The sequence below is a fragment of the Colossoma macropomum genome, unplaced genomic scaffold (assembly GCF_904425465.1).
Source record: "Colossoma macropomum unplaced genomic scaffold, Colossoma_macropomum, whole genome shotgun sequence".
Lineage (NCBI taxonomy): Eukaryota > Metazoa > Chordata > Actinopteri > Characiformes > Serrasalmidae > Colossoma > Colossoma macropomum.
Genome location: NW_023494788.1, coordinates 30,382,544 through 30,398,816, shown reverse-complemented (window position 1 = coordinate 30,398,816; position 16,273 = coordinate 30,382,544). Strand labels below are relative to the sequence as shown.

The window sequence follows — 16,273 nt, the reverse complement described above, 5'->3', positions numbered from 1 at the left end:
CTGGCACGCCATGCACACAGAGCCCAGGGCAAGGAGGAGGAAGAGGAGGGGTGGAGAAGCAAAAGAGGAAGAAGGGAATGTACGGGACGGAGGAAGCGACATGAGGACGAGACAAAACAACAAGGTTAGTGTGCCACCAAGGGCCATACTGACAACATGGAGGCTGGACAGCAGACACAGACACAAAGCACAGAGATGGTGCAAAGCGTGGGTCACTCCAGCTGAGGGCCAGAGAAAACTATGAGGAGAGGGCTGGAAATATGGATCACTTGTAGGGCTCCTTTTTTTCTGCTGGACTAAGAATAAAAGGACCATTTTTGTCTAATTATAGAAAAAAGCACTATTAAAATATTATCCTACTTATATAGACAAATATCTTGTAGACTAATATTTACTTACATGCTAATTAAGACTTGTAGAGAAATAGTTGTTTTTGAAATACCTTCACTTACCACTGGGTCAGTGAGAGTATTCAGCTTTGACAGCTTTAGTTTATATAGTCAACAGATGCATTGTAGTATCTGATTGTAAGTATGTAATGCAATGGAGCACCAAGAGATGGCAAGGTTCAGTGTGCATGTTACAGGGGACCAATTAGCATGACGTGCGCAGAGTGGACTACCAAGAGACATAGAGACTGCATGAGCAAAAAGGGAGAAAGAGGACAAGCAAAGGAAGAGCTAGGCCTATTTTTTTTTCCCAATTTAAGCTGCCCTTGCAGCTGAGCTATGCAGTGTAAAAAATGTTAAGCAGTGAATTGAATGTGGATGGAGTCTGCCCCAGGCTGAGTAGATGACAGCGCTCTTGCAGAGGCTCACCTGTAGGGATGAAGGCTGGCTGCTGCAGCTGCATGCTGGCCAGGGCCTGCTGGTAATGGAACATGCTGGGGTTGAAGACGGCTGCTGCCCCGTTATTCTTCTCCAGGGTGGGCCTCTTTGGTAGCTGCTGCATGGTCCCTGGAGGCAGGGCCTTAAGGGAGAGAAGAAGGGGAGACGGAACGAGGGAAAGAGAGCGTGAGGGAGAGAGCGAGAGAGATATCAACAGGTTATGACAAGAATATGAGTTCAGCAATAATTAAAAGTGAAATACTCTCATCTGAATAATTTAATGCTTACTCGGCTGTTACTGGCATCTGTGCCCTGTGTATTACGTTCAAAGACAGTGTTATGTTTAGCTCATTATAGAACTATGTGGCTACTTCATTTAATTTGCACAATGGCAATCTGCATACTAAAGACATTATACTCAAGCAGCATGGCACTATAGCATGACAAACAAACAATCAAACAAGCTGTAATATACATGCTGTGTAATAAACAGGCTGCACCATATGGGCATATAAATCACTGTGCAATTATACTGCAAACAACGTATATGTCTAGGTCTGTGCTGGCAAGAGAATCCTCTTGTTTGCATAGCCGTGTGGAAAATAACTGCGGTAAACTGTTAAATGGATTCTGGGTTTTTTGATACATGTGCTTCACCCTTTATTTGACAATTAAGCTCACACATTATCACTGTGTTTGCTCCTGCATCGACTTCAGAGTTAGGAACCGTCTCAAAATTACTGGAAGAAAAAGTGTAGCTACTACTGTCATCTCTGTAAGCACATCTGCTGAGACCTTCTGGAACATCACTGATGATGTGACCAGAACTATTAGTAGACATCTCACTGAGATACAACTAATAGTAGTAGAAATAATAATAATAATAATCACATTTTCTTCCTGTAATTTTGAGATGGGCCCTGACATTGAAGCAGATATTAGACCAAACACAGTGATAGCATGTGAGCCATTAACTTTGTCAATTAAAAGAATATTATAAAGCAAAGTTGTGTTTGTAGACTACTGTTCTCTTTAATAAATGTAATTAACGTACTAAATATTAATGAGCAAGGAAAGAATGAAATTGCTAATGTCCCACAAACCGTCCAAAGCCATGGTGTCTGTGGCCGCCTAGCTTAGCCCAGTGGTCTCCAACTCTGGTGCTGGAGAGCTACCTTACTGCAGAGTTTAGTTCCAACCTATACACAATAAGCTGTGTAATAAGATGTTACTTAACTCTAATACATCTGATCAGCCAATCAGGGACTTGAGAAGAGGTTGATTACCTTGAGCAAGTGTGGCAAACTGTGGTTGGAACTAGGCTCTGCAGGAAGGTAGCTCTCCAGGACCAGGGTTGGAGACCACTGGCTTAGCCTGACTGTACAAGATAAATAGCCTAAATAAAATTATAATCACTTACATACAGCAGCAAAATAACAAAAATTAATAAACTCATTGTAAATAGCTGTGAAGCCAGGCAGAGCCTTCAGACAGTCAGGCCGCCACAGCTGTGGAAAGTACTCTTAATAAAGGCGAATACACGAAAACACAGCCAACTAAAGGCACATCTAACATATGGCAGTCATTTTCAATACTGACTAATGCAGATGGAAACCAGCTATATGTGACTGCAGGCAGGAGCAGGACAAAACGTTTAGGGTGCAGGGGGAAGCCAGATGAGTTTCCGCGGGTGCGGGATAAAATATTGCGGGAGCAGGATTTAAAAAACGGGTCTCGTGCCGACGCCTAGTATGAGGTTGTCCTAAAATATTCACTGCTCCATGTAGGTGCCTTTTTTGTACAGGTATGATATCTATCATGCTCAAGCTCAACCGGTGTGTTTCTAGAATAACCTAATTTATGTTTGGTACAATAAATGAGGTATTAATGTAGGATATCACATCACCCAACGTGTTATTTTTACATATGGAAATACTGGTGTCCTGCAATGGTTTGCATGAGATGAATCAAGAAATATACCACAGTAACTCATTTAACCATTACCAAGCCTACAGAAGTCTATTACATTCACTAGTGTTTCCGGATGTCATAATGCCCTAATGCTAAACAGCTTTCTGCTCCATGATGAGTTTTATTGAGATGTAAAAGAAAAAACAAAACTAAATCCTTTTGCAATTATGAAACTGTGCACATGCCGAGTCTGCAACATAAATATTTAATTGTGAGGCTCTAGTTGCTGTATATAAGGCTGAGCCAAGCTGGTTATATCATTCTGAAGGATAATTATGCTATTGAAAGTCATGCTTAAATGAGCATGGAGCATATATGAGCAAGTGTTTAGCAGTGGAAAAAGTCAATAGGAAATGAGGTTAAAAAAAAAGATAAAAAAAAAAAGGGAGAGAGGTCAAAAGTACCAGGTCAGGGGCTGGCTGCAGGTTGCGCTTCAGAGGACGTGCTGTAGGCTGCGGCTGGGTTAGCAGGCAGTGAGCGCATGACGACAGCAAACCAATCAATGAAGATAGACAAACAAAACACACACATACACACACAAGGCACACAAGACTGTAACCAATGTGGGGATGGTGTCAGCTGTGATGAAATGTTTGTGAATAATGTAGAAACAGGATGAAAAAAAGAGAGAGAGGGCGTTAGGGGCAACACAGGGCACAAACATCAGTCGATCAATGAATGGCTGACACAATGGGCAGTATGAGAAAAGATAGCATAGCCTAAATGAAAGCAAAATGGGATACAGACAAAACGATACTACGGCAAGCAAAGGTTGGAGCATGACACAACATTTCAACAAACCTGTTCAAAAAAATAAAAGAAGACTAATGTGAAAAAGACGCAAAATACTGGCTGTTGCGATACTGAAACACTGCAAGCGCTGCAGAGGACACAGAACAAGCACTCATGTCATGCGAGAGAGAGCACACTGCAGCGAAACAGCTGCATGCAGAAGGGGGGAGGCAGTTAGCTATTGTTGCACCATTTCCTTTTCTCTGCTTTATCTTTCTTTCACTCTCTTCTTCCCTCCTTTATGCCTGCACCTGCACTGCAGAGTTGGTGTGTATAACTGATCACACAGCCAGAAGTTTCTATACATCACTGCGAAGATAAAGGGCCAGCCATTCCTTCTCAATCCCTACCTCTCTCTTTCTCTCTCTCTCACATACAGCCTTGCAGGGTCTCTGAATTATTAAACACTCTCCTCATGCTCACATACACAGGGTCTGTTAAAGCAGAGTTATAAATACATATGTGTACCTTCATGTGATGCTTCTAAAGAATATCTAACTGTAGCTGCTATGAGAAATTTGACGTGTTCTCAAGGGATAAATTGGTCTTTGATTAGAAACTATTGACAAGCACTTTCATTTTTGTATTAGTATGTGGAAAGCACCTCTTGAACTGCCAAGAAGACACAGCTTTCCAGCGAGAGTGCTCATATATCGCTCTCGCCTGTTAGATATCACTCTGTAATTACTGAATTAGCTAATGCACATACTGATTAGGTTTGTGCTCCTTGAAGCAATCACATATGATTACCTAATGAATTAAGAAACGGGTTGTGACTTCGTATTCACAATGTGCAATACACATATTGATAGTAATGACAACTCAATTTGACATTTGGTATGAAAGAACTGATGTTTTAAATAATACTAGAACTGATGTTTCAAATACCACATTTTCTATGGATGCATAATTTTTTTCCCATTTTGATGCTTATGCCAAACCCTGTAGGTCTGAGAGGTGAAGTACAGCAGGTGATGCTGTCTCCGTCTCACCATGGCTGCTGCAGCGGCGGTCTGGCTGGCCTGGTGCTGGGCTGCCTTGATCCTGGCCTGCAGGTGCGCTGGCGGGTGGAAGTATTTGCACTTGTCACGACTGCAGCGACCTTTGATGTAGTCCATGCAAACGATGACCGAATTCTCGCTGCCGTCCACCATGGCTGCCTCCAATGGGTGGGCATAGCGGCAGTCGTTCTCGCCCCGTGTGCAGTTTCCCCGCTGAAACTCTCGGCACACCTGGGAAGTGGATCACGCAGGTGAGGTATTTCAAACACATATTTTATGGTATTTTAAACACATATTTCATGGTATTTCAAACACAATTTGACATACTTAACCCCTTAAACTCTAAGAAGCCATCCAGACTTCTACTCCTCTCACAACTACATACCTTAAATACTAGCTTCATAGCAGTCGGTGTATAATTCACAGTAGTTACTGTATAATAAGCCCTACATAGGAATTCCACCTGTTTCCATGTAATTCAATTGTTACATTAGTAAACAAAATCATTTAGATGTGAAGTGCCCCATTCTAGAGAAACCAACTCAGAATTGCTCACAGTGGTGGTGATAGGAACCAGACATCTGAAGCGTTTAAAGCCACTAAAAGTTATATTGCACAAAGTTATTATATGAAATGATTACAAGTGCCTCATGTCTGGGACACTGTTTTACGGCAGTTTTGAGACATGGCTTTGGCCTAAAATGCTATTTTTAAAATATCTCCACAGTGGAGAAGCACCTGTAGGGTATTGAAACACAAAAATAGTATCAATATAAACCCTATTTTTATTCAAATTTATCATAATTAAGTTACCATTATTAACACCGCATACAAAAAATATGAAAACACATGTAGGTTCACAGGTTGTTTTAAATAACAAACAAAATGGCTATACTTGAACTGATCAATTGTAAAGAAATTGGAAATTTTAAAGAGTCTGTCATTTTCTTTGCAATGCACTATTTCACATTAAAATGCTCTGAATGACTTTGTTTCTCAACATCTAAATTACGTAAGATTCACATTTCAAAAATCCTTTAGATCGTAGTGATTCAGTTCAGTTATGGCTCTTCAGGAAACAATTTAATGCATAATGAAAGCTCACATTTCATAATGATTTGATTAGATTTGATTAGTTTCACAAGATCAAGGGATGACACTGCCTACAGCTCGGTGCCCATGGCCACAACATTTCACATTTTGGCTGCTAAAAATGCAGAGCCTTGGAGATTTTCTGTGTTTTTCTCTTTAAATTGAATTTTTAATTGAATTTTGACACATTCACAAATACCAGCTACTTTTCACACACAAGATCCAAAGTATATTTGGTCGGACACGGAACTGCGTCAAATCAGACTGTAACGTTTACTTATGTGACTACAAGGGACAAGTTCTTTCTAGAACACTGAACATTTCTTGATAGCCTGCCGTTATGACTATGGTATGATTTTAAGAAGGATGTGATATTCTGTCGAGCATGTCATCTTTTGCCACAACAAGTTGACAATACAAGTTCATTTTTACTTGGATTAACTCAACTAGAAAACACAATATTCAGAAGCACTGTTACGGCTTGTAATATGAACGCTGCACTAAAAACCTTCCACAACCCAAACAACAGAACAGAGTAATAAGGCCAACTGATGAAGTCTGATGAAGATGGAGGCGGGACAGTCTGGCTGAGTGTATCATGAAAAAGACGATTCTTTGGTTTGACTGGTATTACGAAAAAAAAATGTGGATATAGAGGACTGATCGCAAAAACCTACAGCTTTGTTCAACTGTTTGTTGGTACTGAAGCATGTTTGTTAATTGTAAATACAATATATACACAGATATAAAAACGTTTCAATAATTCTGGCCACAAGATTCATTGGCTTGTTGGTCTGAACGGTGAGTACAAATTTTTATATCTGTCCACCTCTGTGTAAGATTCAGAACTATTTTTAAAAATACAATTTTTTAACTATACACATATGACTGGAGGAACGATTTGCATAGTAGTGGAATATAAACAATAAAATAAATACACTAAGCTATTATTTTAGGATTTACAGTTGAAAATAGGCTCAGAATTTTTTTTCTGGCACACATTACTGAGTATCATTATAATCGATTCGATTATAACCCACAAAATCAATGCAACTGAACTGCTTCCATACACCGTCACTATTTCATTATTTCAACCAATGACCTGCCAATCTCTTACTATTATGTAATGCTGACACATGGCTCTGATCTTACACAACACACTGATGAGACAGAGATCAGTGCCCAGAGCAGTACCTCAAGCTTGTCTGTGCGAATGTGCTTCTGCGTGGAGTTTCCGTTGCCCATGGTGATGCCAGTGGGGCTCCCCGGGACCAGCACGGGGGCGCTGGGCAGCAGCTCGGGCATGAGGCCGATGCCAGGGCTCACGTGACCCATGTAGGGACTGAACGCCACGCTCTGGCTGGCAGCCAATGAGGGAGATACTGGGAACGAGGTCTGACGTGGACGAACAGAAAGAAGAAGCAAAGAAGAGAGGGAAAGGAGAGGGGATGCTACTTTTAAGACATTAGTTGTACTGTAAGGTAGAAGACATTAGGTGTGAAAAGGTGGACTCACTATGGGCTGTAGCTGGGCTCCAGGCAGCATGAACTGCATCTGCTGGGCCAGCATGGCGGCTGCGGTCTTCTGCTGGATTAGGTTGTTGCGGCCGTTGATCTCCAGCTGGGTCTTCAGGTGTGGTGGGGGGTGAAGGTACTTGCAGTTATCACGCGTGCAGCGGCCCTAGGAGGAGAGCGGAGAAAAGAGAGAGGGAGAAAGAAGAAGAGAGAGGGTTCAGAGAGGGCCGAGTGGTTGAATGATGAATGGCGCTGGCTCTCGGCTTTCAGATTCAAAAGGAGCTGCGACTGGGTGACAGAGAGATAAGGCTCATATGATTGAGAGGATGAAATTAAATTGGGCTTCCCTGGATGTATAAGATTCAATGCCACCAACATAATACTAGGAAGGACTGCAAAAAAATACAAATAAATAACACCCAGGAGAATTAGAAATTCAACATGCATTGATATGAAAAGAGCTGGGCTAATATCAAGGATCAACACCTCTAGACCCCAATATAGATATTTTAAATGTATTATATTGAAGTACAAATATGGATAATAATAGATGACACTATACAGGTTCAGGAGCTTTGCTATTGAACACATCTTTTACTTTTTACAATTTGATTTAATTTACTGTTGCTAAACCGAAACATAGGATAATTACTACACTGTTGTATTTTCAATCATTCAAATGCTAATACTGATCAAATACTGTTGTTGATTTAATTTTACATGACTGTTTTCAACCTCTCTTTATACCTTAGAAATAAACAGTTGCCTTTGAGACTGACATTTGTAAATGTCCTCTGTTCTGATTGACTCATGATTCAAAAAGCAGTCCACTCTGAAACACACCTTATAACTTCTTAGCTTCTACTTACTAGGGCTACAACTAACGATGATTTCCATAAGTGATTAATTGGTTCATTATGGCTTTTATTAATTTAGGAAAAGTGTGGCCAGTAGTCTGTTAATAACTAAACCTTACATGTAAACAATGTTTCTTTCAACAAATTAAAAATACAAGGATTATTCCTTCTTTTGCACAAAATTAAAATACCTATCTTCTAAGTCATACTTTTATCAAGATCAACAATGCCAAAAGATCTTCTGCACTGTCCTCAAACGCACCATTTTACTCTGCGTGAAAGCTGTAGAAATAATAATGGAACAACGCATGAATACGTCTTACATAGCAGTCCAAGTAATATTAAGGAGACAGTTTGATTCTACAAGAACTTCACATTGCCATTCAAAATAGTTCTCTTCTAATGATAAAGCAATGAAACATGAATTATTTTTGCGGTCTGTAACATCATGTGACACAGGAATCTCTAACCTAGAGAGCATTTTCCAAAAGCTTAACTTTCAGGGACCTAAGATACCATTTTCATGTGGGCGGGAGGTGAAAACAGAAAAAAAGTACACTTTCCAAAAATATCCATATCCGTACGCATGAGCACAAGTCTGTGTGCATTAGTGCACTAGCAACGAATAAGGTTTGTAAGTTTTGACTACAGTTTTATTTTTTTTTTTTGGGGGGGATTTTTGCCCAATTATCTCCCCAATTTAGTCGTCCCCAATTCTACCCGCTAGTTAGGATTACCCCAATCACACGATACTATCAACGCTAGGAGGGTGAAGGCTAACACAGGCTTCCTCCGAGACCTGTGAAGCCATCCACCGCATCTTTTTGAACTTCCGCTCACGCAAAGTCATTGGACAGCTGAACGCGCTCGGAGGAACGCGCCAACCGCCAGTTCTGTTACGTCAGCTAACAGACGCCTGCGCTGACTAGCATCGCGCTGAGTGATGGGGGGAGAAGGAGGGGCCATCCTACCCACCCAACTGTGCTCTCTTGGACTCCCGGCTACGGATGGCTGTAGCATCACCAGGGATCGAACTCACAATCTCCTGATGATAGGGCCAACGCTTAGACGGTTGCGCCACTCGGGAGCCCTTGACTAAAGTTTTAACCATGATGAGCTTTGTCATTTTCTGTCGCAAATGTGTTTTTTCTAGATCTTCATTCATGTCAGTCACACTGCCATCATAGGTGGGCTCAGTTTTATAAATCTATAAATTTATAAAAGTGTCTTCTTACAGGATGTTAGAACGAAATGTTCTATATATTTGTTTTTTAGTTATGCATAAACCCATACTGCAGTGTCCACCATCTGTCTTTTCCCTCTGTTAAATCAAGTAAGTGAGGAGCACAACCTTTATCAGGCAACTATTCAATAACAACTGATTTCTTATTATCAATGTTATTGATAATGTGAATCAGTTTTTGCAGCCCCAATTATTACCAATTCACTGCATCCCAGTTTTAAATTGTAACCAGAAAAGATTGCATTTCTTGTGACTACGAGAACACACTGCATATGCCTTAATATGATATCTACAATACCGTGACTGTTTTACAGTGTTTAGTCCTTGTTTGGCTATTTGCCAACCTCTGTGTTGTGAAACATTGATAGATAAATTATGGCACCACATGTTACTATTTCACACTCAACCTCCCCCATATGGGGTTTTCCCATTACATGATTGCCAGAATGACTGACTTCCCATGCACCCAGCTTTTAAAATGTTACGGAACACAAACCTTCAAGCCTCATGTGCCCTATAGTACAAGAGCATGTGAATTACAAAGAGGCTGGATTAGTCATGGGAGAAATTCAGTGAACTCATGGTAACTTCATCAGCCCTTCAGAATAAATTGCACTCTATTAACCCTGTGAAGATCAACAAGCACAGACCCCCTTGCTCATTCACACATTCACACTCACATGCACACTTTACTGAAGATAAAAACCCAAAGCAATGATCTGCTTAGCAAAAAATCCACATGCTGCCCATTCCATGCCAATTTGTCACACTGTCACAATCTGCAAGGCCACATTATGCAAAACTGAAAAAAATGAGGTCTAAGTTCATTAAGAGCTTTATGCTTCTGCTTAAGAGGATCTCCCTGAAAAAAAGCAACTGCACAGCACATTTCTGTTCAACAACAAGTAATGAAATTGTCATTTGGGGTGCATGTTAGGATTCTCTCTCATGTTGCGAATTAAGGAGAACGGAGGGAGGAGACGGATCAATCAGAGCCCGGTTCTCTACAGCAGTCTCTGGGTTGTCACCCACCTCTAAGCTCGAAGAGATTTGACCCATCAGCAGCCGTGTAAAAGAAATAAATCTTTAAGTCGCTTTCAAATACTTTAATTCTCTTTTCTGGAGCTCTGTATGTCGCTGACTTTATCTTATTAATTTTAGCACTTCTTTTGGCTGGTTGGGTTTACAGCATCAGTTGAGCTGTTTATCACAGAGAGCCGAGCCCAAACTTAACTCAAATGCCCCTTTAAACATTCCAGCCATGACGGTTCAAACTGTTCGTTCAGCACTCCCGCTGCCTTTCCTTACGAATGAGACGTTTAAATGCCTGCTACGTGAGGCCATTTAAGAAGTCTCTGTCCCTTTGTCCTCATGCAACCTCTGCTCAGGCTGTAACAGGGATGCAGCTCCTGCAGGATTGGAAGTGAAAGAGGGAATGGAGGTGCCTTTGCTGCAAGCCCTGATTAGCTGCAGGTAATGGAGGTGGGGAGTGATGGATGGAGGAGGCTGAGAAGACGCCTGTCTCTGTGTCCCTGCTGCAGCGTGGTGGGCTACCCCCACACGTACTCACAACCACACACACACACACACACACACACACACACACACACACACACACACACGTACTATGGACACAACAAATGAATGCAGCAGCGTCTCACACCACAGAATCCCAGAATTCACAGATAAAACTCAGTAACATGTTACTAACTAATGATTATCTCTATCTCTATTTTCCGTATTTTTGCATTTTTCCTGTATTCTTCTTGTAATTTATTTTGCTCTATCTACAAGAAACAGTTGCAATTTATTTTAACATGACAATTTTCCAACCTCTATTTATCTTTCAGAATTAAAGGGCCCATATCATGGAAAACCAAATTTTCCTTATTTGTTATTTTTAAATCCAAAAGTTTGCTGTAATATGTAAACATTGTTAAAGAATTGCAAAAATAGGCCATTTTGAATTCATGAAAACCATTTGTTTATGCCAAATCAGCCTTTAGCTGTTTAGCTCCACCCATTCACACTGAAGTTTAAAGACAGTCAGTCCTCACTGCTTTATGGCACAATAAGGTACAACACAGGACAATTAATAGAGAATAGAGCTCATTTACATATATCAGTCTCAAAGTCACAGTAACAAAAACATCCTGTTTAATTCTAAGAGATAAAGAGAGGTTGGTCATGTAAACATTAATGTTTGTCTTTGTTACCTTTGAATTGGACTTCGGGGTCAAAAAACACAAGGAAAACATGGAATATGAGCCCTTTAATCCGGCTGTTTTTGATACAGTGCATTTAGGACTGATGCATGTAAATGCACACTGTTCTGAGTGGCTGCCCTGTATTTAAGCCTGATTCAAAAAGCAGACCAGGCTGAAACACTCCTTATAAATTAATGGGCAGCGCTAAAGTATTGTAGACTGAACAGGCAGATAAATGTAAATGCACTTGACTTTCATCACGATTCAAAATTTTAAAATAGGGCTGGTTTTGCAGCTTAGTTTCCCTACATGGAATGTATGAACTTGAGAATGAATGGGACGTTTTAAAACTTTAACAATATTTACATTCTACCTCAAAGCCTTATCTCAAAAAAGTGGGGAAAATTTGGTTTAATATGATATGGGCCCTTCAAATTCAGCTTAGCTGATTAATCTATTGACTATTATACCATTAATCAACCAAACTGAACTGCCGTCTGTAGTTTCCTCTCACTTCCTCTCACAGTGCCGTCGTCATTCAAATTTTCATCAGCGCGACCAGCGATTTCTTTTTGTCATAGACATTATAATAGAAGGAGACAGTTTACAGGTTGAAATCTGATTGATATAGCTGGGAGAACTTATGTTACAATATTTTCCACTATTCATATAATAAAGATATGAATTCACAATATATAAAACTTAGTTAATTCATAGTACTAAGAATAATAATATCAGCACAGCAACAATAAGTGAGCTGCTCTATTAGCCAGTCTCTTGATAAAAGGAAAACTTAAAATCAAGTAATAGTTAGATGTATTTCACTTGATGTTTACATTAAATTTGCTCGCTGTTTACATTTTGTTATACTCATTAGGTACAACTGCTCTTCTTCTTGATGTTTACTTTTTTATTCTAGTTGATGTTTTTACAGTCACATTTCAATTTATTTTACTTGTTGTTGCACTTTCTAATGCATCTTGCATTAAAGGTTTGACGTTCGAAGTTGGTTACATTTTTTCATGCTGGACTATGATACAAACCGAGGCCAAAAAAGCCGTTAATGAGGTAAAACTGTATACCTCTGACAGTATTATTATTACCATTATTACTATTGCTATAATAATGGCAATAGTAATAATAGTAGTACTAGTAGTAATAGCAGTAATAGTAGTTGTAATAATACACCTGTCAAAGTTAAAAAGTAAAAAAAAAAATAGTTTATTTTATTGTGCAAATACAAATATGCAGCTTCTTCAGTTCCTTTAATGGAACCAGTATTTTAATTGTCATGAAACCTCTCCTGGTTGTTTTTACCTCCCCATTCATTATCAATTTTATTTTGCACTTTTCAATTGATCTCCAAGATGACTAATACATACATATACATACATCATCTAAACCGCTTATCCTTCTGGGTCACGGTGGGGTGCTGGAGCCTATCCCAGCTGTCATTGGGCGGAAGGCAGGATACACCCTGGACAGGTCGCCAGTCCATGGCAGGGCAGACAGACAGACATACACATTCGCACACACCTAGGGGCAATTTTAGTAATTTTAAATGACCCTGGTCGCCCGGCCGGGAATTGAACCCAGGCCATTCTTGCTGTGAGGCGACAGCACTACCCACTGCGCCACCGTGCCGCCCAAAATGACTAATAAATGAACTAAAATAAAAATGTACCTCTCATCTGCTGGATGAGTTCTATGAGCTGATTTGCCCTTCCTTCTTTTGCTTAACAGTTATGTTAAATCTAAGTTGTACAACAGCACAACAAACGAGTTAAAATGGAAATCATTGCAAAGTAATAATCTACAACACAACGTGCGAATCGGCCAGCAAAATGGAATGTAAACAACACACTATCTTCATGCACTCACCCGCTGCTGTGACGCTGCGCACAGCCGTCTAAAAGTCTATACTTGTTATTGCAGGAGTAACATGAAAAATGTTCTTTTGTTGAGTTTATAAGATTTATTTAAGCTGTCAGCTGATGTTTAACTCATCTCAGGGGCAGGGCTGTTTGTGGTTGAGTGTTTTTGGACTCATTACAGTATTCCTGCATGGATTAAATCCATATCATAAAATGACATAATACCGGTATTCAGTGTTATATCAGTATACCTCCTTCTTCTCTGCTAACTTTTAAGGCTCAATATGGCAGTCATATAACAGAAGGTCCTGCACTTCAACAAAAAGTGCTAATCACTTTGCTGTTAAAGGTGGAAAAAAGCTCCACTTGTAGGGATGTCATGATCATGAAGTATTGGCTGATAATTAATTGTCATGTAAATAATTGCAATTCATGATCTGACTGTATTTTCTTGTTCATTGAACGGAACTTTAAAGTACAAGCCTGAATTGGCCAAACTGGATGACTGCCCATTTTTCCTACCAGCTATGGTGGATGAGTATGTGTTTTGTTGAAATGATGAACTACATTGTTGTGTGAGCCCAAATACTCACACACATGTCCACAGTTAAACAGAATCATGTCTAGATTAAAGCAAAGCTACACAAGAGTGAAAATACAAGCAAAACAACATTTATTCTGCCAGCCAACATGCTACATACAGCTACATAGTTGACAAATACACCAACATTACTCAGCACTGCTTAATATGTTAGAGGACCAAGTTGGAAGTTAAAACTTTTTTGTTTTCATGAGCCCCATGATGTCTTAATGAATGCATTTACTGCTTTCTTTTATTTATATTTATTTGCCTCAAACCAGCCCACCCAATTTACATTCTGCGTGTTGGAGAAATCTAATGACTATAAAAAAAATATTGTAGTCCTAAATAATTGTGATCATCTTAAATAAGTGCAAATAATGTGAAAAATGTAAACAATAATAAATAATAATATGCAAATCACTTAAACACTATATTTGATTGAAAATAGTACAGAGACAATCCAAAGGATGAAACTGAAAAATTCTAGTGTTCTTTGAAAAATATATGCCCCTTTTGAATTTGATTTGTCAGCAACACATTTCGTAAAAAAATGGGACGGAGACTGGTTAAGTTGTGTAGTGCTAAAAAAACACTTGGTGGAACATCTCATAGTTAATTAGGTTAATTGGCAACAGGTTAGTAACATGACTGGGTATATAAAAAGAGCAAGTCTTTCAGAAGTAAATATGTGGAGGGGTTCCCCACTCTGTGAAAGACTGTGCAGGCAAATAGTGCAAAAACTTAAGAATAATGTTTCTCAACATAAAATAGCAAAGAACTTGGGGAATTTATCATCTATGGTATATAATATCATTAAAAGAGTCAGAGAATCCAGAAAAACCTCTGTATGCAAGAGACAAGGCTGAAAACCAGTACTGGCTAGTTGTGCTCTTTGGGCCCTCAGGCGGAGAGGAATTCTGTAGTGGAAATCACTGCATGGGCTCAAACTCTTCCACAAAGTTAAAACTCTTCCACATTTCAAAAGCCAGCATCTGTTATTATATGGGGTGCATTAGTGCACATGGCATGGGTGACCTGCAAATCTATGAAGGCACCATTAATGCTAAACAATATTTACAGAGCATTTGCTGCAATCCAGACAATGTCTTTTTCAGGGAAGGCCTTGCTTATTTCAGCAAGACAACGACAAACCACATTCTGCATTTATTACAACAGCATGGCTCTGTAGTAAAAGTGTCCGTGTGCTAAACTGGCCTCACAGTCCAGACCTGTCACCACCGAAAACATTTGGGACATTATGAAATGAAAAACACGACAAACGATATCAAGCAAGATTGGGAAAACATTTCACTTTCAAAACTACAGCAATTAGTTCCCTCAGTTACCAAATGCTTAAAGAGTATTGTAAAAAGAAGAGATGATGCAACACAGTGGTAAACATACCCCTGTCCCAACTTTTTCAAAACATGTTGCTGGGATATATTTTTCAGAAAACAATAAAAATTCAATTAAATATTGGTTTTAAATGATTTGCACATAACTGCATTCTGTTTTTATTTACATTTTGCACAGTACCCCACTTTTTTAGAAACGGGGTTATATGTAATAATTGTGACAGGGCTACCCACTTGTGAAAACACATGCATGTCTAGCAGATGGAACAACTTAAGAACCAAAATTTTGTGTTATTTTAGCCAAAGACTGGTTATGTACACAATAATTGGTTTTACTAAGTGATTTAAACGTTCTAAATGCGTTTTTTAAATGTCGGCTTGGCTTTCAGTTTCAGCTTTATAGGCCTCTCCCCTTTAAGACAGACAAACATCTGGTACGGCAGAAAATAACCTTGCTAAAATAGCCAGCAAGCAAAAAGACTTACTTATTTCATGCAACACAACAATAATATCTGCATGTATTGTATGAACATTATAGAGCTTTACAGAGTGCTGTAGTTTTTAACAATGCATTGACTTTTTTCCTTTAATAATCAACAACTAATCCACTGTGTTCTTTTCACTTTTCACATGAAGGCAGCCTCATACAAACAGGGATATACACACACACATACACATGTATATGTATAGCGACAGCAATGTTTGCATCAGCAGTAAAGAGTGTGTTCAGGGAGTGTTTAGTAATGAGCAAACAGTCCCTGAAGAGCAGATAGGTGAACTACCCAAAACACAGAGGAGAAGGCAGCGCTGCAGTCAAAAGCAGCACCCAGCGACAGTGCCAAACTGCATTATTAATGCCCACGCTGCATGGCTACGCTACCAGAAATCTATCATCCCCTGTACTACATAAATACTCAGAAGCAAGGAAAAACACTATTCTACACAGTTAGCAGAACA

The 16,273-nt window shown here is 39.5% G+C and overlaps 1 protein-coding gene across 9 annotated transcripts in view; it reads right to left on the bottom strand.

Moving 5' to 3' along the window:
• Positions 1-16,273, bottom strand: part of mbnl3 (muscleblind-like splicing regulator 3) — a 55,043-nt gene that overhangs the window by 19,016 nt on the left and 19,754 nt on the right. For 8 of the 9 annotated variants that reach the window (XM_036569143.1, XM_036569145.1, XM_036569146.1 and 5 more), the window contains exons 3-6: positions 7,199-7,363; positions 6,878-7,078; positions 4,583-4,822; positions 819-969 (exon numbers count right to left, since the gene is read on the bottom strand). In XM_036569143.1, the coding sequence (XP_036425036.1) occupies positions 819-969; positions 4,583-4,822; positions 6,878-7,078; positions 7,199-7,363 (757 nt within the window). Of the gene's footprint in view, positions 1-818; positions 970-3,202; positions 3,251-4,582; positions 4,823-6,877; positions 7,079-7,198; positions 7,364-16,273 lie in introns of all 9 variants that reach the window. The other variant, XM_036569150.1, reaches the window with a different exon arrangement.